This window comes from Tympanuchus pallidicinctus, unplaced genomic scaffold, assembly GCF_026119805.1.
Source record: "Tympanuchus pallidicinctus isolate F22 unplaced genomic scaffold, pur_lepc_1.0 scaffold17, whole genome shotgun sequence".
Lineage (NCBI taxonomy): Eukaryota > Metazoa > Chordata > Aves > Galliformes > Phasianidae > Tympanuchus > Tympanuchus pallidicinctus.
Genome location: NW_026294690.1, coordinates 7,043,444 through 7,067,480, shown reverse-complemented (window position 1 = coordinate 7,067,480; position 24,037 = coordinate 7,043,444). Strand labels below are relative to the sequence as shown.

The 24,037-nt window shown below is 38.6% G+C and overlaps 1 protein-coding gene and 1 long non-coding RNA gene across 7 annotated transcripts in view; one reads left to right on the top strand and one right to left on the bottom strand.

Moving 5' to 3' along the window:
* CACNA2D3 (calcium voltage-gated channel auxiliary subunit alpha2delta 3) overlaps positions 1 to 24,037 on the bottom strand; it is a 466,453-nt gene that overhangs the window by 394,030 nt on the left and 48,386 nt on the right. For 5 of the 6 annotated variants that reach the window (XR_008205698.1, XR_008205697.1, XM_052678866.1 and 2 more), the window contains exons 1-2: positions 2,533 to 3,327; positions 1,855 to 1,936 (exon numbers count right to left, since the gene is read on the bottom strand). Coding sequence is in view for 3 of the 6 variants with exons in the window: in XM_052678866.1 (XP_052534826.1) it covers positions 1,855 to 1,936; positions 2,533 to 2,651 (201 nt within the window). In the remaining 3 variants the exon portion in view is untranslated. Of the gene's footprint in view, positions 1 to 1,854; positions 1,937 to 2,532; positions 3,328 to 24,037 lie in introns of those variants that run through there. The other variant, XM_052678868.1, reaches the window with a different exon arrangement.
* On the top strand, positions 3,395 to 23,907 carry LOC128078556 (uncharacterized). Its single transcript, XR_008205699.1, has 2 exons — positions 3,395 to 3,858; positions 22,935 to 23,907. It is a non-coding gene; the product is annotated as an uncharacterized LOC128078556 (long non-coding RNA).

The following is a 24,037-nucleotide window of genomic DNA, read 5'->3' as shown; positions in this document are numbered from 1 at the left end:
GAAACAAAAACAAAGTGGAATAAATGTATACTGTCTACCTTTAAAAACAGGAATAGGGTTTTGTTAGTGAAACAGAAAGAATGCTGATGAAAACGTAAAGTGAATAGCTTCCTATTGCCTACAATTATAATAACCTATAGGAAGGAATGAGGATACTACAAAGGGAAAAGCACATTACAGAAACAATTAACCATATATTCTATATCTACAATGTATCTACTACGAGGAATAGAAGCATGATCTTATACTTAGTGTTTGTGGATTTTAGCACCATTGTCAAACACAACATATTCCATATTTTCCTGATAGACAAAAATGTTTTAAAGTCATTTTAGTTCAAAAATGGCTGCACATGGAGCTGTTCCAAAGTTAAATAAATGTAGTTGCTTGTTAAGGGCCGTAAAAAAAAATTCAAGCCTTTTAACAATACCTGATCAGATACTAACTGAAACTGAAAGGTCCATCTGCATTATGAACTTAAAGAGTTTATACAGATAGAAGACTATACCAAGATTTTAAAGAACACGAGCTAAAAATACAATAAATATTAAATGTCCTCATTTACATTAAAAGTTTTCCTCAACAGAAGCTATTTAATGGCCTTGAAACGTATTGAAAGACCTCAACTATTCATGTTCTTAATAGCTCTCTCTGTATTGCAGCATAGTTAAGGACAGGTTTCACAATCCTGGGTACATAACAATGAGAAGGCATAATACTGAGGATCTCCCATGCCTTTAAGTATTAAGTTAGTTGCTTCTTTTTCTGCAGACAGTATAAGCTGTTTATTTGAACTGCTACCTTTACTGTCCATTACATAATCTCACAAGTATACAAGCCTTTCAAAATAAGTGCTACAAGCTGAAGCTCTTCCTTCATAGGCAAACAAACAAGTGTTATTCAAAACCAGAAATCACCTCTAAAACAAGCAGAAATTTAACATATGGGTTGAATGACTGGTTTCTGTAGTCAGAGAGCATCTCAACATTTTTCCATTTCCACACCACATTTTAAGGATCACAATAAATGCCAGAAAATCACAATCTTAAAACCTTCAACATATTTCCCTCAGTCTTTCACAATGCCTTCTTCAGCAATTGCTATAAAAATGAGCGGCCTACAATATAGAACTTTATTATTGGCTGCACGTTTAAATTAGTCTAGATGCAGTCTTTGATATATGCCTAATACTCAAATCCGCTTTCTCATCCCTTTCTGCCCAAATTATGTAGACTTATGCCAATTTCTCAAGTTTTCGCAATACTTCACTAGCTTATTACCCAGCTGTGCAGCTGAGCAAGAAGATAACCACATTCATTCCTTTTATCTGTAATGATGTAATACATCCCAGCACTGGGTTGAGATGATTGGGGAATAATGGGATTGTAAAAACTGCAGAGATGACAAACAACAGTGCAGCCTTCTTCTCCCAATACAGTCAATTGCATACATACAGCATAGGGTAAAAATAATAAAATATGCCCTAATTCTGCTCTTTGAATGAAGTTAATGTTTTTCATAAGCAGCAGCTGTTTTTACACAGAAACACGATCATCACAATGCAGCAACCAGACAAAATACCCGCAATCTAGACTACAAGTTAAAAAAAAACACATCAGAGTTTACTTTCAAATGAAAGCAAAAAAAACCCACACCTCTCAAAACCAACTCATTTTAATCAAGGAGTCTCCAAACAGTGCAGTGCAATGCAAAGAGTCATCAGGGACCAGTATGCAATACAAAAATAGATCTTAGACCAAAGGATGCACTGTTCTGCTCTTCTATTTAAAAAATTAAATCTGCCTCCATCTTCCCTTTTACAACCTTCTTTATTACAAGCAAAAAGATCCTTACCTTCTGCAGGAGCTGGGAACCCGAGTACTTGGCAGCAATAGATTTGATCTCCCCACCAAACGCTGAGGCCCAGAGCTTCACACTGTGAGGGAGAAAAAAAAAGAGGCAGGAAGAAATGTAATACACATGTCATAGCAAGCAACACAGACTGTAGCTGCTTCAGCTGCACTCATAAGGATTCAAGCAATTTTGCATTGAGGAGCTCACAAAGGAACCTAGGCACAGCAAAAGATTAGCAAAGCTGTTCAAGTACAAGCACAGGCTAGATGCTCTGCCAAGGTGAGGCCTCTGACTCCAAACCACCCAAGCTGCACTTTTTAAAATTTAAACAATCATCTTGCCCAGAAACACACTTTGACACAATGTGTTTACACACGAATGAAAGGAGCAGATAAAACAGCAGAATGGTTCTGAATGGTAACTTCTCACATAACAATGAGTTAACATAACAATGTGAACTTCGGTAAATAGAAGTATTTAAAATAAAGCTCTACTACGGTACACTCCATCAACACATGCACTAGAATAAATTTAAAGTGGTGCCCAATTTCAGAAACAGATGACAGAGGAGCAAAGGTGCCTTGAACAGCTAAATATCTGCAGTAAGAAATAGGAACTTGAGCAGTCAACTCTCATCCTTGAGCACAGTCCTGAGAGAAATACCATGAAAACACTTACACAGACAGGGGGATCTGCTGCTCCGATCCAACCACATCCACTAAGGCTGTGTTAAAAGCTGTCCAGAAGATAAAGAAAAAACCCCCAAAAGTCCGAAGAAGATTCAGATTTTCTAGCATTGTGCTTGAAGAGATTTGGGGAAATTCAGGTAAATCTGAATTTAGTAGCAGTAGGGGGTGGCTTCTCAAGCCAGCTTTAAGCCCCTCCACGAGAGCGACACTTAGAGAAATCACTGCTTCATCCTCATCCCTCCCAGGAGTGACCCTCTCTGTGTAATGGAAGGAGAGGACCAGAAGCTCTAATGACTTGAGAACTATTCCGTCCCTGGCAACAGGGACGCGTTTTCCAGCACTCCTGCAGCCACTCGCACGTAGTTCTTTACAACTCCGCAGTCAGCAGCGTGCTGGAGTTACTTCAGTGACCTACTACTGCTCCAAAGTGCCCTTAGCAGCGAGAAAGCAGACTATTGATTCCAACTGGGGAGGCTGTCTCCTCGCAATTACCGCTCACTTTGCAAATGGAAAGCTGCCTAGAGGTCTCCTTTCCCTCGCCGGTAACCTCCAGCCTTCATCCCAGACGGAGTCAACCAACGACTGGCTCAGCGAGCGGCAGCTGCAGCCTTTTAACGGGATAGCGCGGAGAGAGGCAGGCACAGGAGGAGCCGGACCGGCAGGAGGGAGCCTCCGGATGGCAAGAGCAGCCAAAGTCTGAAGGAGCTGAAAGTGGAGTTGAGCCCTTGCAGGGAGGAGAGGAGAGCAGAACGCCGCGCGTTGCCGGGGGCTGAGCCAGGGCGGCTTGAAGGGGGAGGGGGGGGAGGCTGTGCCCACCCGGCGGGGACGCGGCCAATTCAGGCGGGGCAGCGCCGCATGACGGGCGGGTGCAGGCCGGGCAGCGCGGCTGTGCTCGGCCCCCTCCCAGCCCTGGGCTGAAACCCCCCGCCCCGCCGGGAGCGGAGCGCCGAGCCCCGCCGAGACGGCAGTGCCGGCAGGCAGCGGGATGCCGGAGCGAGGCGGGCCCCGGCTCTAGGCGAGGCTCGCACATGGAACCGCGTCCCGCACGGCCCGTCCTTGTGCACGGCGGCACGTTCGCTGCTTCCTCCCACGCCGGAGCGCTGCAGCGAGGCACTATCCGAGAGATGGGGACTAGCGAAGGCTCGTGAATGAAAAGAAACGCAGCATAAGTGAATCAATGCGGGGCTAACCGACTCGAGCCTGTGAATAAATTATTAACTTGCGCTCGCAGAAGAATCCCCTCGATCGAGCGAGCATAGGATGACAAGCTCCTCCACGGAGCGAGCGGCGTGGGGAGCAGGAGGGATTGGTCCAGGTATTTTTGTTGTTGTCGCGTTTTAAAGCCTTCCCTCCCTCCTTTCTCTTCTTCTCTCCCTCTGCTTCTTTCTCACCTTCCTCTCCACTAAACACACAGACTTAAGAATAGCACAATTGAACTTTAATGTAAATAAGCATGGCAAAACCTGGAGATGAGCCGAACGCGGGCTGAGTCATCCTTACATCACCCGTTGCTCCAGCATCCGCTCCAGGATTCTTGTTTCTTCCCACTCCTGTTAGAGTATTCCTCAAAATATTCACTCTGCCTCTGTATGCTGTACTCGTTTAACATTTTCTGTCTTTAGATACTTGTATTTTTTCCCCACATTACCATTTTTAAGAGCACTGAACAGTTTGCTTTAAAACATCAAAACCTCTGTTCAGCACCTGGCTGATGAAAGCTATCTGCTTTCTCAAAAGAAGCTGGAAGTTTTAAGACAGAAAGACTGTCTTAGGTAAACTGCTGTACAGAACAAGAGTCGGATAGCATGCTGCAGCTTTCAGCACAAGCTACCCATCTCTCAGGGACAAAAAGTATTTGTTTCTCCCCATACTAATGCCTTCCTATGAAGGAAGTTGTCAGAAGGGATGCTGGGGTTATTTTGTCTATAATTCAACCATTTTGAAATTGCTCAGAGCTGTGCTGTGGATTTTCTAAACAGCGTTTTAAATATGCTGCCATGTCACCAGGTGTTCAGCCTACCTACAGGCAGAAATGTAAAAATGCACATGGCTGACTAACCATACATAATGAATTACGTGCTCCTTTGAATGTGTTATATAAGCGATACTATCTTTTCAGGAGGAGGATGAAATAGGAGCAGTGGGCTGCCTCATCACTTGTGCTGTTCAGTTGGTTTTTTTTTTCTTAATATATTTTCAAAACTATGTCAGGAGAGAAATATGTAATGCTAACTTGTGAGACACCAAGTTCTCTTACATTAAGATAACTCTTTATCTGCCTCAGGTCAGTATACAGCTCACTGATGATGAGCAAGAGCTAACTTCATACTTCAAAGAATTATTGGAAGTTCTAGAAACTTTCTGAAAGCACATATAGCGTGTCTGTGTTCAATAGCCAGAGAGATTTAACACACATTAGAACCCTCACTAATTATTGTCATCAAAACACAACAGGCACTTGTCCAACCTTGACAGTATTTGCATTTAGTGAACATTCAATACCATGTCAGATTCACAGTTTATACATTTGCCACGTACAACTGGTAAATTGCATTCCTTTCTATACTTTATATTAAAGATCTTATTTCTACTATCACTAATCTCAGGAGAAAAAAAAAAACAAACAAACACTTGAAAAATACATTGATAGAATTCAGCATAAGAACAGCCCCCACACATAGCACTGACAGGCTTCTGTAGGCATTATACCACAGAGTACTTTCTGCATCTTTCACTGACACACACTAGTAAGTTCAGGCAGTTATTTGGTTCTTTTCAATAGTTCAGTAACTGAAAAGCCACCATATGCCACAGCAGAGGTTTAACACATGTATGTATAAGCCTCCAGCAGTGGCAGCATCTCCTGTCACAAAAGAAGAGGGCTCATATCGCATCCTGGCCTGACTACTACTGGCTACATCAGGTATGCAGATCACTGCAGCCAGAATACCAGGTTCAAAGCTGACGTTACACCCTGACCCTCCACCAAGTTGTCCTCATGAGTCAGATGTAGAAACTTCCCCTAACGTATACATGAGCAAGACCAAGGCATATAAATAGGGGGGGGGGGGGGAGGGAATGTAAATTAATGCTGAAAGATTTTTAATTCTTTATAATGGGGTTGTAGCAGTTATTAGGCATAGCCTTGAGATATCATGGAACAAAGTCAGAAGAAAACTGAGTTTTGGAGAAGTATAATAATTAATTTCTATTTTGGAAGTAATATAGCTTTTCTATCATGTACTTGTGCTTTGTTTAGAGAAAATATTCTTCCTGATTCAGCAGTTGAGTGCAGGTCCCACTAGAAAAAAAATGTGAAAGGGTCAATGTTTTTCAAAAACATTTCAAAGGTGTAATGTATAGATAATTGATCAAGCATGTGATTCCACCAAAACTGAAGTGGCATCTTAGCAGTGCGTGTAGGCAAGTTTAGTTGCCAGGGACCTCAGCCCCATATATGAACCTCATCCTCCACTCCCATTTTTGAAATGGGAAAACGTCACCTCATTTCACACTCTCTCTGTTGATCAAGTATCATTATATTAGTATTTGAGTAAATGGAGAAATCTGCTTTGTCCATGAAGGCAGAAAAAAAACACAGATGCATGAAATACCAAGTGTTGTAATAGAAAGTCACAGGCATGGTCAGAGAACACTGATGAATCTCCAGAGCTTTTGCTATGGATCATATTCCAAGAAATAACCAGAGGATTAAATAAAAAATTGCAAAACAGGTCCAGTGCAAAGGATAACATGAGATTTGACTCAGACTGAAGTAGGGAACGCAGACTAAATGAAAGTCCTGTATTTAGATGCACAGAGTAACTTCCTCTGCCTACATCTAGATATATTTAAGCTGATAAAAGAGTGCAGAAATAGGGTCATATTTGTAGCATCAGAGCATAATTTGTGGTCTTTGATTACATATGTATCAAGCACTAATAAAAATAATAATAAAAAAAAAAATCAATAGAGATGCATAGAGAGAGGATAACATATGTTGCAGGGGAGAAGAGTAGGAGGAAATGATATAATTAACACAAATGTTTATTGTATTTCTTTTTGGATTCTTTTTATCTACAATGAATTTTAACCAAAGAGGAAAATAAATGCAGAAGTGCTGAAAGTCTTACTGAAGATGCAAGTGATCTCTACTGAAAGTTATTAATAAAAAAGGAGGAGTGGGAGAGGAGGAAATGCATCAGTTTTGCTATCTTCAACATATATATGAAATTCAATTACTGCAAAACGCAGACAAACAAGCCCTAACTACACAGCATGTGATGGTGTTATTAGTTGCTCTGCGGTGTATTACACAGCGGTTCTAAACACCAAGCTTCAAATCTACCGACTTATTCACCACAGTGCATTTTTTTGTTTGGGCTAAAAGTTGAAAATGTGCCCCCAAAATTACACCTTTGAAATGTTTTTCAAAAATATTGAAGAGTAGAGAAAGTAGAAGAGATAGAAAAAAAAAAAAAAGGGAAGTAGCCACCTATGCTATGCAATAAGCAATTAAATATGTTCTCTATTGAAAATCCTTCCAGCCTTTAACCTGTATGCACTTTTTCCCCTTATTTCTTAGCATGTTTTATATACAAACAAAGAAAAAAATGAAGATAGGAGACATAGTGGAATAACAAAGGACATCTCAGCTTTATAAAGCACATCAAGAATGTCAGATAAAATGCAAAATCTGAACGCTCCAGATTGGGAAACAACCTCTTGGTTGAGGCATTCATCAAATAGTGTTTGCATGCAGTGAGAATGCAGGTTTACTGGTTTCAAGTGAGCTGTACACAGAGAGCAAGAGACCCCTTATTAGACCTATTCTGTAGAGACGTCACAGATGTACATGTCCTCTTTGAATTTTACGAAGGTCCCATGTGGATGAGTTTAAGTGTTTCATTGGTATGGGGATGCCTGCTTATTGACTATTTCCAACCCACTTACGACGAAGATTGAGGTCAAGTAATGTTACCCAGTGGATTAAATGAATACAATTCCACATTATGTGCACGAGCTAGTGCCTTGGGAAAATAAAAATGGTGCAAAAATTCTAAACCACATCAGTGTTTTGTAAGCAAGTTCATAATGTCACCGTCTAGTTTGCTTATACCATTTACATCAAATAAAAAAATGATAGTTCACAATATGAAGGATACACAACCCATGTTTACAAGTAATCAAAATCTGCTACACACAAATAAATACAACCTCAAAAGACTCAAAATTCTAATGCAGTTAATAAGCAGCATTTTAGGTTGCTGTCATGTTATTTTCAGCAGCTCCACCACCAAATAAACCTCACGGTTTGCCATAAGCCCTCAGGGAATGCATGGTTAATTTAGCTTCTACAAAGCCTATATTCAGCTGGCTTTTAGCATCTCCACAAGGAGTTAAAACGTAAAAGAGCAAAGCATTATCACATCCCAGCCTATGAGAGCTCACACCGCATGGTAAGCTAGAATGCTTTCAGCTAATGATGTTTATAGCTAACCAAATCCAATTTCTGCAATCCACTGTAGCTCTAGTCTGTTTGGGCCATTTTTCACAAGCTCTCTTTTTTATTTTGAATTTTCAACTATTAAGACAAAGGCTGCACTTGGTTTCTTTTGAGCATCAGTCTAGGAAATGAACTCTTCCCTACACAAATAAATTACCCTTTATCTCCCAAGGCTACTGCTAGGTTGTAAACGTTAGTGCTTTCAATGCATTCAAAATACTTCAAAACTGAAGATAGAACCTTAAAAATGAGAAACTGTAATTGAGAATGCTAACATAATAGAGACAATAGTATGGAAACAAACAAAACCAGCATTTTCCTCTGAAGATACAAATGGAGATCAAAGGTCAAAATGTATATCAGTGCTAATCCACTACTGTCTATACACTGAAATGAAACCCTTAGTTGCAGCTACAATGGTCTGTGAATGTTCATCTAAACCTTGTAAATTTCTCTGAAAGGGTCCCCAAGATTGGCTCTGAATCCAAAGCATAGACTTCAAAGGTAAAGGAAAGCATTGCTGTTACTTCAGGTCTTTGCAGGATTAGGGATGCAGACATTGGGTACCAAAAATTATGATTGGTTGGAAACCTACTCAGAAAGAGAAGAAAGCAATAATGAGTAGCCTCTTTCAAAGACAGCTTCTTTTGCACCAAAGGGTGAAATGGCATCTATTGATCCATTGTCTTCAGGGTATGCTTCCAACCACCCAGCTGAACGCAACATGCAAAGTTCAGACTAATGTTTCATTATCTTCAAAATGCTTTCCTTACTACAAACTTGAAACATAGCAGCCTTTTGTCCGTAAGACAGTGCTATGCCAAGTGATCATGTAGAGAGCCATAAGCACTTCAGTGGCTTATAGTTCTGCCACTCTGATTAATTGCAAGGATGAATTTGAGGTAGAAACATGACTTTTCTGAATCCTGAATATCAGATCAATGAGCTCTTATTTTATTCAGTGCAGTGCTTCTTATGAATATTACAGAAAATGAGTTTTGTATAATTCTATGGCAGCACTTGGTAAATTGTGATATAATTCTGCTCTTTCATTCTGATATGTCTTGTTTATTTACCATAAACACTGATCCTGAAAAATCGAAGTTCTCTTAAAATACTGTTGGAAATAGCATACTTTAGAAATCAAGCATTCTGGTAATGAATTCCGCTGACTTAACTGCAAAAAAAAAAAAGTCAACAAAAGATTTCATAAAGTGAAGATATTAGATTTTCTTGAATACTTGATCACAATTGCAAATTAAGACAACAAAGAAGCATCGAAAGGCAAATGGGTTCTAACTGCATTAAAATAATATTAGGAAGTGCTAAATATATTTCTTAACTCTGCAACATTTAAGATAATTTTTTAATCATTGAATAAAATAGGATAGGCAATTCATTAGTTATCTCAAGTTCACAACACCAGCCTGATACAACCTATTTAAGACTTACTGCTTTATGTGAATCAGGTTTCCCATCTTCAGCAGTTACTTTCACCATGGGCAAAGACTGAGTTTAGGTTGGCTCCCCCCCATCAATACAGAAGGCTACACATCCTAGTGAATATTAGCTGAAACCTTGCTGCCTCTAACAACTGAACTAGATCTAGTAGGATACTACACCTCAAATACCCTAAGTCCGCAGAAATGCCAAACTTGGCCATTCCCTGTGTTATCACAGAGAATAACACCACCTTATCACAGAAAAACTACAGTATAGTCTCTCGCATTGGTGTTTCAGATTCTGACTTGTGTCTAGTGGTCCAATTCCACTTCTGTGCTCAATATTGCATATTATGTCAAGTTCAGGCTTTACTTCCTAGGAATAGTAGATTTATTAGTTTTGAAAAATACATTAAAGCAGGTGTTTGTTTAAAAGATGTAACACAAAAGCAAAATTAATACATAAGTATGTGAAAGGAAAAAATAACTGCAAGAGCACACATTTCTATTTTACGGGCTGTTAATGCATTATAATGTCACTAACATTGCAAGAAAGACACTCAGGCTGCTATGCTCATCACTTTTAAAATAGCCTCTGTTTAAACAATATGATGAACAAGTTCAGGTCATAATATGGACTTCTTCCATAAGACTGCAAAAAACAAATGCCATTTTGCCACTGTGATTCTAATTGTTAACAACCAGTATAAAGCAGGTGATAGCAAAGAACGTGGAAAAGCCCTGAGTCAAATTTTCTGAACATTAAAAGCAATAGCCTACCTCAATGCCTTGAGTTGCCTTTTTTTTTTTTTTTTTTTGGAGTGTGTCATTAGAAGTCATTTAATCTTCAATTTTTTCTTAAATGTGAAGACTAATGCACTACACTTAGATAAACGAGTTGATATATATGAGCAAAGTGATTATGTTTTATTAAGAGCTATGAAAGGCCAGTGACACCATCCTTAACACAAAGGTGATATTTAGTTAATAAGATATGGCACTCACCAAGGAGCTCTAAAAAAAAAAAAAAAAAAAAAAAAAAAAAAAAAAAAAAAAAGCACTAGAAAAGCACAATTCTCAAGCCCTCCAAATCTCATTCATTGCTTGAATGGACCTTCTCCATTTTCATGAAGTCAACTCTCCCCAGGAGATGGCGGAGTCAGTCAATACTATCCCAGCTCCATTCATTTTCCAAGTATATTTCATTTCCATGCATGACCACAGTTGAGAGGGTCAAAGCCTTTGCTAAAAAGCAGCCGCATACTTCCAGTGTGCTTACCATGAGCACAGGATCATGGCCACCGAGTGTGTGTAACAGGGTCAGAATGAGCAGTTACTAAAATCAACCTGAAGAAGATGCCTGCCCAAAACAGTGGTGCTGGCAACACACAGGTATCCTAAGAAGAGGAGTAGGGTGACAAGGGAACTTGCAAAGCACAGCGATAAGAACAGCATCCATTAGCATCTGGAAAACAAAAGAAAAAACTTCCCTGGGAGTGCCCTTTCATCATCCCAAGGTCCAAAGGCCATTACGTACATACTTGGTCAATATTTCTGCCACTCTGCTTCACTGCAAATGAGGCATTTTTGGATCCATCTCCTCGTGACCCAGGAGGGTTGGTTGAGGTCCCTGTCACAGCTCTTCTTACTCCTTCTTGTAAAAACAATAATCATATTTTCAGCCATAACTGATCAATTCCAACTCTACCTCTCCCGATGTCCATCCCTTCCTAATTAGGCACTGTGAACTGAGAGTGACCAGGCCTGCCTGGATCCTCTCTCCCTGGGACATCACTTGTATTTTACCCTGCAATTGTATACCTGTTGGTTTTAACGACTCTAAGAGTTCCCTTATAAAATGGGTGTCTGGATCCACAGGCATAATCACAGGGGATTCTTGATATGTCCAGAGTTCCCTATCATACTTCTGAAGGCAGGCTGCCTTTTGGACACTTTCCACTAGTTAGTCCACGGTCCCATTAATAGTGAGGGGGTCTTCACATTTCAGGAGATTTAATCCACCTTCCCAATAAGCAACTCTTTCAGTTAGGGTCTACAGGGCACAGTGGTTACCAGTAGTAAAGACACCCTGGGTCCCCTGTAACACTCCACTTCCTTTTCAGCCAACAGGATCTGGTTTTCCCCTGTAAGAGACACTCCATACATTCTCTATCTCTGATTCCCCAGGTGTGCAGCCAAAATCTTTCTTTAGATTGGCCAACTTGGTGGCGGAAAAGGGGACTTCCTTGATACCAACATCAGAGTACCAATCTTCACCTTCTTCATATGTATACTCAGTTTTTAATCAGAGAGAGGAGGAGCTGTCAGAGTTTTGAGCTTATACAGCCTCATTCTTATCTCCTCCAGGCTCTCTTGCAGGTACAAATCATTACCTGGAGGGCCAGAAGAAGCTACAGCTGGAAGCAGCTTCTTCTGGTTACTCGACCACATGTTACTCTTACTACTGTGATCCTGGTAACTGTAAACCACAAAGGCTTGCTAAACAGAATACATCTCAGATGGGTGCCGCTGAACAGACTGAGACAAGAATGTTTTTTTCCAGCTCCCCACATACACAAATCTACGTAACAGTTGAACAGCATAAATCATTGCTAAGTTTGCATTTTTGCTGGTTCATTTTATCTGAATGCTGCACACCACGTCCTACAAGGTTTGTGTTGTTCTCTTACTTACAGATAACAAGCTTCGAGGCTGCTCAGTCCTGATGCAAATACTGCACTCCTAAGACAGCTTGCCTCCATCAAAATCATGCTCCCTTCATGTGGGAGTGGGCAATGGTTAGCATCACTAATTCTCTAATCCTTTCTCTTACTCTACTAAGTGATCAAAAAATTTTAGCAAAGGAGACGTGATTGCACACAAACAAACACTGAGTTGCAAGAGATGTTGGGAGAAAACACTGCAACTAAATGCTTTTTCTGAATATTAACTTTAATTCAAGCTATTGACATCAATAAAGGAACAACTGGAGAACCTATGGTTTTGCATTTGTTACAGTCTAATGCTAGTGGATCTATTCTCACCTCAGTTGGTTAATCAAACAAACTGACCCTAAGTAAGGAAAAGCAGCCACCATACTGCTGAGAAACTGCAAAGTTTTTAGAGACAAGTTCTCCAAAATCAGGTAAACAAAAAACTGCTATCAGTTTCCCTAGACAATGTGTGATGTTATTGTGGATGTAATCAGCATGTGTTCAGCCTTAAGTCTACTGATGCATACAGTCAGTACAATGCCTTAGCAAAGCTGAACATCTCTCATAGTGTCCTAGGTAACATCTGATAACACACTTCTCTTATCGCAGAGAAGCAGTGCTCCACAACTTAAGCAGCATTCCTTAGAGCAGCAGTTGCTGCTTTGAGAAATATGTAAGACCATAGAACTGCAGTAGTTGAAGACAACATATGTTATCTTCCTGGGCATCTTGCCCTAACTGCATTACCAAGAGAATCAGTTTTACATTTTTTAAAAATAGTAGATGAAGTGACTAGGAGACTTATTTAGAAAATCTCAAGCATTCCAGCCAGCCTTATTTACCACAACTGGCATAGCAAGCAAGACCCAGCAACCTGCCTCCCCCACCCAAGGCCAAAATACAGAAGTGCATGTGCACACACACTTCGAGAATACAAATTGCCAGTGGGGACAAGTAATAATCTCAAGGCTTGCATCATTTCACAGCCGAGTTGTTTGAAGACAGGCTAGCCATTACATAAAGCAGCTGTGCTATTTGGCTTCTCCCTTCATTCAATTATAGACTTGAACTGTTTTTATAAGTCAGTTTGAACTATTTTTCTCATTATAGATTTTGCTCAGTACGTAACTAATTTAGATATAGCAAAGCATACCAAAGCTTCCATTTTGTATGTGCTGATGTTTCAGAGATATGTTAGAGCTCTCCAGAAACATGACAGTATTGGCTGGGATTCTCCATGACACAACAAAAATCTGTCTTCAAAAAAAACATGCAATCATCCCTTTCACAGAGCTGACCAACTTCAGCATTCTTTGTGCGTCTTTCCGTTACTGGAAAGTGTAAAGACAACTCCACTTTTCTGTTTACAAAACAAAGGAATATACAAGTGATGCTAAAGTAAATTTTCACTTATTTAGTTTTTATTGCCCAGGAAACCAAACATGCTACTACATTACACAAGCAGAAGAGCTTTAAAGGAAGAACAAGCAAGTTTGGAGGGGCTCTTTTTTGTTTTGTTGTTTTGGGTTTTTTTGTTGTGTTTTTGTTTGTTTTTAATGGGTGTTTGGCCTCTCGTTGTTTTTTTCAATTCATTTGGCTGGTTTTTGTTGTGGTTGTTCTTTTTTCATGCCAGCAAGCAAAATCTAGCCAGAAAGCTGCAGTTAAGTGAAACAAAAATGTGAGAAGATTGCAATTCAAATTATTCTGTATAAAAATATATATACATTTTTAATATCTGAGGTTTAAAGGAATACCCTTTTTGGTGTTGCACCTTTTGGACCTTCATTTCTTCTCTATCACATTCTCTTAACTCTCCTTTTTTCTCTTTGCTTAGGGAAATGTTTCTCTTCTTTCCAAGATCTATGTACTTAAAAAATAAAATAAAAAACAAAAATAGTACAACACACTGTTTTTACAACACCAAACAGACCTTCATTTGGTCTTTTTAACCAATAATCACTGCTCAATCAGTATTATTTCCAAAATTTAAAAGCATCATCTAATTCTGTTTTTTTCCCCATTGAACCACTGATCTGTTTATTGAAAAAAAAAAAAAAAAAAAAAAAAAACACCAAACTGAGAAGCTATGAAGAAAGGACTGCCTCATTTTCCTGTACCCCCACCCCTAAATAGTAGCTGGTTAAATGTCTGAATAGACAGAACAGTTCCACTCAGTTCAAATCAAGTCAAACCAAGTTATAATGAAAGCAGCAGGTTTGAAAGCCTTTCTCCTGATAGTCACTGTTACATTGCTAAAAAAAAAAAAAAAGAAAAAAAAAAAGAAAAAAAAAACCAATGGAATCATACCCTTTATGGGGGAAAATATTCTGCAAAATCCATTATTACTCCATAAAATCCTCATATGGGGGTATTTACATAATGAACTGCAATTACTCACATTATATTTATCTAGTGAAGAATGAACCTATTGTGTGCAGTGAAACATATCTGTTCTGCACTAATACACACACATAGGAAGTTACCTTGTGAAATAACACATCAATCATGGGTTAACAAAAGTCTGCACCCATATAATGCCATTTCCAAGTCATTAAGGAAAAACAGCTGCAGAACCTGCATTGGGCCAGGCTGCCAAGGCTCAGCAAGAGTTTAAGAAGAGATGTGCAGTGAGCTCACAAGTTGTTTGTTGTGGAGAGGGAAACTTTTTCTGTTAAAAGTACTGTGACAACAGTCATCATGAACTGCAAAGATTACACATACACAGTAAATATGCCTGTACTGGAGCAGCCCTCAGCTCCTAGCTAGTAGGTATAATGCAGTATAAAAACACAACCATGACAATAGGAGCAGCAATCTACCTATTCAAATCTCAAGGTCCTGACTCTGAATCCTGCTAGGAGAAATTGTTTTCTTTGCTGACAATACAAACCTGCATATGTGTTTTAAAATTTAATGAAAACATGTCAGTAGAAAGTCTGCTCTTCCTACTCAGTTCAAAAGTTCATAGGCAAAGTAAGGTGAGGTAAGTGTTGTGTTAGCATATTTAAAATCTGCCTCTTAATCTTTCTGGATTAGGAGTTTGCTCAATTTTTTGTATACATCTGAATGCCCTCCGAGTTAGATATGCACATCTCTACTCTACCTTGGACTTCCAGCAGTGCATTCAAAATCCAACCATCATTCTCTAGGAAGTGCATGCAGATCAGACATGGCTTCCTTTTACCCCATCACTGAGTATCTCTCCTTCTCTTGAAAAAGTACAGGGAAACTCACACAAAACCCCTTTGTTTTACTTGTTAGAATAAGACCATACTTGTGTATTCTATTACAGCAAAGAAAAATAAGATCAAGATATGTAGAGGAAAAAATCAAGCCATCATTAGACTGCAAAGCAAGAATCTTGTATTTCTAGAGTTCTGGTTCTGAATTTCTTAATTATACTCTTTAGAGTCAGAGCCCATCGTTCAGCATCAATTTTCTCTTATGATGGTGTTTTCAAACAGCCTGATCTTTGCAGTGTACCTGTGAGGGTGCAGCAGGTCTCTAAACACATAAAGTCTCTCTTTGCTTGTCAGTGCGAGTTCCTCTCCTCACATTTCTTGTAACGACATTATCTAACTGCTAGTACAGCATTTCACAGCACAGTGACTCTCAGTCATGCTGGGGGACAGCGAAGGGGAGAAGAGACAGATACAGAAGGCAAGCACATGTTCCAGGTCAGAGTGAACTGAAGCATGAGCAGCTGTAGGCATGGATGTCTAAACCACAAACATATGCTTGTCAGGTCCATACATGTACATTACCCGACACACTAAACTAAAATAGAGAAATACTACTACAGCAGCCATCCTTCCCATTTACTTTTATTTTTCCTTTCCTTCTTCCTCACTAAGCTGAGAGCTGTCAGGTTTGGTTCTGAGTATGGCGTCACAAGGAGGACCTGCTACAAGTTTCTTTGATCTTCTCATCAGCAAGGGTAGAAACTACACTTTCTGGTAACTGTACCCACCTGTCTCTTCTACTATCCTATATCCTCAGCTACCACAGTTCAAGAATTTTAGTATACTTTATGTCAAGCACTTAAGTTAGCTTCAAGTATTCAACTGACATTAATAGAGATGTCAGTTTACTGTACCACATAGTCCATATTTTCCTGAACTACTGTGAAAGTAGGTATGGAACAGTGGTATGTTCCCTTCCCACAACAGTCCTAAATTAATAGAATCATAGAATGATTTGTGTTGGAGGAGACCACCCTTATGATCATAAGCAGGGACACCTCCCTCTAGACTAGGTTGCTCACAGCCCCATCTTACCTGTCCTTGAATACTTCCAGGGAGGGGACATTCACAACCTCCCTGGGCCGCCTGTGCCAGTATCTCACCACCCTCACAGCAAAGAATTTATCCTAACATCTGGCCTAAAATTCAGATGAATAGTTTATCTTCTCAATACATTTCTGCATTCCAATATTGACCAGCAGTAGACTCTCACCTCTCCGACAGAAAGAGGTGATCAAGCAGAAGAAAGGAATACATCTGGGCACAAGCAGACACTGCTCCTAATTTTGCCTGGGGTTTCACAAAATTAAAAGGCAGCAGAATCAACTTCTCTAAAAAAGAACCTGCAACCAGAAATAGCGTCAGGATACTTCAAGGAAATCAGGCTATTCAGTTTTCCCCTTCTTCTCTCAGCCCCTTTTCTTTCAGAAATTAAGAGATGGATTTACATCTGAACTTGTAATTAAGAAATCATCTGCCAAGTAGAATTTAATAGAGCTAACTAAAATGAAAAATTAAGAAAAAATAATTATTTTCTTCTCAAAAAAGGGGAGGTGAATTATAATTTTAAAGTAACAAAGAAAATGTCTAACTCATATCATTACTTCATTTTTGTTGACAGCAGAAGTGTTTTTCAAATTCAGAGAGCAAGCACCATAGCACAAGTTCAATATCCCTGTTAAATACACTCACCTTGCCCCAGAGTAAGACCAACACAAGAAGCATTCAGTTTGACTTAGTGCTTAGGGATTTAGTACTGTACCCATCAGAAGTCCTGACCCATTCTTTAAGCCACAAGATGTGTTTCCAAGACAAAGCTCAGGAAAACTCAGAAGTCTGGATATTTCTCTCTTAATTACTAGAAACTTCACATAGGACAATCAAAGATGATAGAAGAGAATATTTTACAAGAACAGAATTTGTGAAATTTATGGGAAACTGGAATAAAGGATGCCTTAAAAAAGCAGCACTGCCATATCATTACCACCTATCTCTAACTTCACTTTTTACACCCACTTTCATCTTTACAGATCAGTTGTAATATTTGCTTAGAGCAGCCACCTGATTACATGTTCCTCTAGTCCACTAGAAGATCCAGGAATATCCAGTATCCATCCCAACAGAGAGCAGATTAAGTACCAAAAGTGATAGCCTTACAGTGTTAGATTCAGTGTACATTTACATGGAGTAACTTCCAGTAGTTTCCAAAATGCATACTTAAAAAAGTACTGTTCTTCAGATACACAAAACCATCCAATGACATCCAATAAATGACACCTGCTTAGCTCCATTTTTCATTATTCACATTATTTCAATTTTTTTTTTTCTTGCCAATGTGGTGTGAATTCTTGTGCAGTAATTTAAGTTCATGCACAATGTATTTTAGTCCATCACTTTTTCCCCCCCAAAATCACCTGCTGCACTTGTGATATCAATCATCACGGATACATCAGACATGTGCTCTCTACTATGGAGAGAGAAAGCAAAATGTTGAGTTACAGAAACATTTTACTGAGTGTTGCATACAAGTCCAAGAGCTACAAGCAAGTTCTCGTGCTCATACACAGTCTTTGATAGATAGTAAGATACAATGAACAATTCCTTACAGTTTCATAAGATCGCTAACTCTTCTGTTTAACAATGCATGCAGCTACTACACAGCGAGAAAGAACAAGGACAACACTTTTTTTTTTTTTTTTTTTAAACAGCCAGAATTATAATTCAGGAGCTGTACTCTAGCTAAAACTAAATTACTGCAAGCTACAATAAGAAGCAGAACTAATTCATTACTATGGAACTAGAATAACACCAAGACAGCATGTAAAAAGTTATTCATTGAATGGATACTGGATATAACTTCACATAAAACGAAACTGCAAGCAGATATGTACTCTAAGCATCAGCAGGTGGCATTAGTAGAACATATTTAGCATGTTTCGTCTTAGCTGAAGCCTTAAGCTACTTAAAAACTTGGCAACTTTGTGTTAATTAAATTGTAAAGTGGCAAACAGCGATCTTAGTAATAGTTACATGCCTGCAGGAGACGAATCAGAGCTGTCAGTCTCTAAGGAACAGGTTAGTAAACCTTCGGACTGAAAAAAGCTATTACTTACTATTACCAAATTCATGGTACCTTCTCATTTCAACAGCCGAGTCCCTTCAGGAGAAAATTATTCTAGAATGACATTATACAAAATGCAGAATAATCTACCAGTTGCACACTAAATATGTGAACCAGGATGCTAGAAGGAGTACCAGAACCCAATCAATAGCTATCAGGATAAGCATGTTACTGCTTAAACAGAACAAAGAAAAAAAAATTGCAGTGTCAGCAAAAGTAAATGCTAGTTAAAACTTTTAAGATATTGAAACCAGCAAAGGAAATATTTACTTCTGAAAAAAACTTGATGTTACAAGCTGTCAATCCAAGTGAAAAAGTATATTAAATACAAAATTACAGTCCTTTCCAAGGATTTCATATTTTTACTTTTGGTTACTAAACCTTAGTACTACAGCCACAATGGACTTGCTTAGGAAGGCAACTTAATCTTTTCTTACAACACCAGTGAGCTATTTCTAATTCTTTTGATTCTAAAGACTCAAGACAGAAAGAAAATGGATGCTTTGTACTTGATGCTTTCACAGTTCTTCTGAGGTAGAAAGATAGCAGAGAAAGTGCTATGAAACGTATGTGCATAAAGGACAGGTACATTCAAAAAATCCCATCCTACCATGTGTTAAGAGAAAAAGCCACAGGCAATCTCTCAGGGAATCACTGGAGGCTGCAGTTCCTGATCATCTCCTGCTCTTCAGGAGTCAAAAAGCAATATACCACATGAACTCTTTGAGACAAGGTATTCAAGTCCCAAGGATATTAATTTGCTCTTTAAACCATCTGGTAATTAAGCAGCACAGCAGTCGTACCAAGTGTATTCTACATGTGTTGCAAGTAGGAATTTTATTTAAAAGGCAAGACCAGTCTATTTTTTGTGGAGTCTCCCACATTTGTGTATTCTGGGCAGATTAAGAAATATTGATTCCATTAAAGGAACAAAATTGCAACCATTAGCAATGGAAGAGACTCATAGTGCAGTGCTTCCACAGAACAACTCCTAGGGAAGCACAGAACCAGAACTACCAAGAGGTTATTTCATTGGTTCTGAAGATTAAGCAAAAACTGTTAATCTCTGGATTTTCCATGTAAATTTAAACCTTATTCTGATCCAGCATAATGGGAGAAAAAAAAATAAAAATAAAAAGACATGCAGTCTTGTTTCTGACTTAAACTTCATTGCTCCCAGTTGCCCACTTCGCTAACCTAGGACAATTTGGCTTGGGGGCTTGAGTCTTCTTTGTCTGTTCTGTCGCATCATTAATTTTTGGACCCACTTTTCCTACATTTTACTTACCTTCTGTTTACCTTCACATTTATGTTCACATTGTGGACATTACTGATTTATTTATTTAAACTCTCTGCTCAAATGCTATATGCAAGAATTATAGCTGAAAAACAACAGTATTTTGCTAAAGTTCCAGTCTACTGTAATTTCCATGTTTCTTATTATTTCAATCTGCTTTAGTTCCTTGTTTACTACAGCTACAGAAAACATACAAAGCAAGCAGACTTCCCTCTAGAGTTTTAAACTAACAAGTTGTAAATTTTATGTCATATTGGAATAAATCTTTCCAAGCAACAATATTAAAATGTAAAAGGCATTACATACATTTTATCACTTAATATCCTATTAAGATTCATCATAGACTTTGGCTGTCTTCAAGAACATTAACCATAGGTGTAAGTCATCCCATTCTAAGACCTCTACCAATCAGCTAGAAATAAGTGTGTCTTGTTCATCAAATTCTTTCTGTGTAACAAGGAAGTCAAAGGCAGGAGCGACACAAAAAGACTCAAAAATAGCTTGTTTTGGTCTTTAGGATATAGCCAACCTGGTTTTAAGGGGTTATTCACCATATATTTTTATACATAGTGTTCATTCCAAAACTCGTCATTATGTAGACTCTAAGTTAAATTTATTAAGCAGCATAATGACAGAAGCTTTATTAAAATATCCAGAACAGTAAACTACATGCTTCACATTATTAGATGGTGCTGACCAAACGATACTTAAAGGGCTTTTGTCTACTGTATCTCATAAGCCATTTTTATGAATGCTGCCTCAACAGTCCCCTCATTTTATCACTAGTAAAGCAAGATGGGAGTTTTAGTCTCATACTAGGTGAGGTAAGCTTTTGTAGAAGAAGATACACATTTATTGAATACGCCACAGGACAAAGTGACTTCCTCTCCCTAGCCTCACATTTTCACAGAACTGAAATACAACTGCAATCTCTAATTCACCTCTCATGCCTTTTCCACAGTAACAAATAACTAAATTCTTCCTTCTGAGGAAGGCAAGAAACTTATACTTTTTTTCAGGAGACTTGGTGGAAATAGAAGTTGGTCATATTAATGAAGTGGGATTTCATGGTGATGAGCTAAGTACTGAATAAAGCCCATACAGTTATTGCCTGTTGCCACATAAAAATTAGATACAAGTATTCTCAGTTGTAGTTCATCTTGCAAAGCAGACCTCGATTATACCACTAGTACTTCAACTCTGGTTAGGTTTTATGACTTTCACAGTAAATTTAGTCTTATTCCTCTTACTTCTATAGGAACTTGGTTTTACTGGTAAGCTACTGTTACCCTTCACCTGTTCATAACTATTAAGAGAAAAATGATCACTGAGATTTAGTTCATCCTGGATAAACCACTTGCTTTTTCTAAGAACGAGCAGGTCAAGTAACAGTGGAGTGTCTGAATGGCAAACAAAAATGGTAGGATAAAACTTAGACGACTTATCTAGTGAACAGTATAGGGCTGACAACCTATCAACAGACACTTAACAGCAACTCATCTGAAGGCATCACTCCCCAAAAGATACCTGATTTACCTCTGTGTATTTTGTTATTCTTTGTTATTAATGGGAAGAAAAGAAAAAGAAAAATCAATAATGTAGCTTATTCAACCTCACCCCCAAGCCTTTCCCCCTCCCCCTCCCCCTCCCCCCCCCCCCCCCCCCCCCCCAATCTTTCCTGTAGAACAATGGCCAGGGTTTGCTTGGCAGAGAGTTCTGGACAGCATTACCTAGAACATCAATCAATTTCATCGTGGAGGTCAGAGTCACCACATACCGAGGCCTAAAAATTTTCCACTCTCTTCCTAAGTCTTCTTTCCCATCTTAAAAAGGAGTTTAAACCAAAGGAGGCAAAAGACAAGGTGTCTGCCAAATCACCATTTTCAAATCAGGATTTAAGTATCCCTATAATGTTTTTAGAGTTGGCTTTTGTTTTTTCTTTCTTAACTTCAGACTAGATTCTGAAATGTTGTTCAAGCACCTATAAATAGAGATAAACATTTGCTAGGATTTTCAGAAGCATCTATCTGCTCAGATGCTGTACTTGTGGAGAATTGACTACAATTGCTTTCCATGTATAAAACAGCAGCCAGCATGTCCCACTCAGAGTAGTAATTCTTTTTTCATCTTAAGTGTCACACAGAAAGAAAAACAGGCTGTAAACTCAATATCTTTTTCCAAAACAATGCAAGTCACCTTCATTAATACCATATGCGTGAAAAATATATTTGAATAGCAATAACTATACACTGTACTAGCCAACATCAACACATATGTTCACCCTACACATCCTGTACCCCCATATCCCAGAAAAATACATTTGTTCATACTTGTCTCTTACACAAATACATTTCAGCTAGTTCATTAGCTGTTTGTAGAGCAAGTAGTAACAAAAATTACCTTCATTTACAGTGAGTCAAATCTGTACACTACCAGGATCCACCTCTTAGAAGGTGATACAGATTTGGCTCCTGAATTTTTACTTCAGTTTTCTTTGTAAATCTTACCAAATCTTGGCAAGAAGGTAAGAACAGATCTTGGCTACTGAATGCCCTAGGGTCTCCATTCTTTTCCTTCCACATCAGCATGTATTTTAGAACACATTCCTCAGAGAGAAAGTTGCTTTAAATATTCCCAACATAGTTTTGCTTATTTTGTCATACTTTTTTTTTTTTTTTTTTCTCCAAAATATCTACCACTTGTCACTACCAGGTGTAGGTAGCAGAGCAGAAGAATTACTGCTCTAGTCAGCATTTTCTCCAAATGGAAAAAGTCAGATGAGATTCAAATTCTAGACAGAAGCTATTTTCACATTACAACTGACCTGTACAGAATTAGTGCAGCCAACTTAACTATTACAGGCTCAGAGCAACCTGATCTAGCTCTGGATGTCCCTGTTCATTGCAGGGGTATTGGACTAGATGACATTTAAAGGTACCTGCCAACTCTAAGGATTCTACAATTAGAAAATAATTGTAACTGGAAGTAAGTAAAATTTAATTTTACAGCACTGCTTGATTCTTTAAAAGTATTTTGCACTACTTTGTTCTCTTTCTATTTTCTTTACAGTGGACTACAAGTTTAGAAAAGTCCCAAAACAGAAAAAACAGGGCCTGAATGAATCAGTATTACTTGGTAGAGGGAGTACTGCATTCTGCTACAGAAGACAGCACTTCAAATTTGAGAGGTCAGCTGCAAAGCTTGGCTTCAAAAGCAACTTACAATCACAACACCAGAGAACAGAAACAACTTCCTGAGCCAGATAGCAACTACAGAATCCTGGAGATGATTGTTTTTAAGCAAAACAGATGTCAGAGCCAAATGTTTCTTGATGCAATCCTGTTCATCCTCAGTGAGACAGCATAAAGTCTTGTTTCCCTGAACACAGCAAGAGGAAGCAGTCCCTTTGCTCAATGCCAGTTCTTCTTTCCTTACAGCTCTGTACCAACCACTCTCCCCTCCCAGCTGCAAGCTTCTAGTTCCTCATCAGAAATGGATCTGAAGTTTCACAATGCTAATACCACAACAGGTGTGACGTACATCTCCAGAAAAAAATGCTCTGATGCTTTATTTTATCCTCTTTCCACTTAAGAGACCTTGAATATGTTTTAATGTTTCCAGTATATATATATTAAAATGATCCAAAGGCAGCATCCATTCATCAAAAACATGAAAACTCAAGACGAGAATTAAAACAAACAACAAAAAAAGAAGAGTCACTCATGGCTACAGCTTATGCCTGTCATGGAAAGAAACATATCAAAATGTCCCCATTAATGATTGCATCATAAGCCCTGCAATGTTGAAAGCCTGTTACTGAGATTCTATTCTCTAATGGGAATTCAAGCCACTGGATGCGAGTAGTTGAATAAGTAAAGATGAAAAACAAATTCAAAATGATTTAATTTCAGAAGTCGAGAAATACGGAAATTTGTTCAGAAATACAAGAGCCCACAGTGCTTTCCTGATCCTTGATTTAAAAAAAAAAAAAAAAAAAAAAATAAAAAAAAAGAAAGAAAAAAGAAAAAAGAAAAAAGAGAAAGCAGGAATCATCCAAAGCAGCAGGAGCAAGAAACTATTAAAGCTTAGTGAACCACTGTATTAAAACATGCTTCTCAGTAAAGATTTTAACATTTTAACGTTCCCCTACTGAAGATGATTCAGAAAGATGT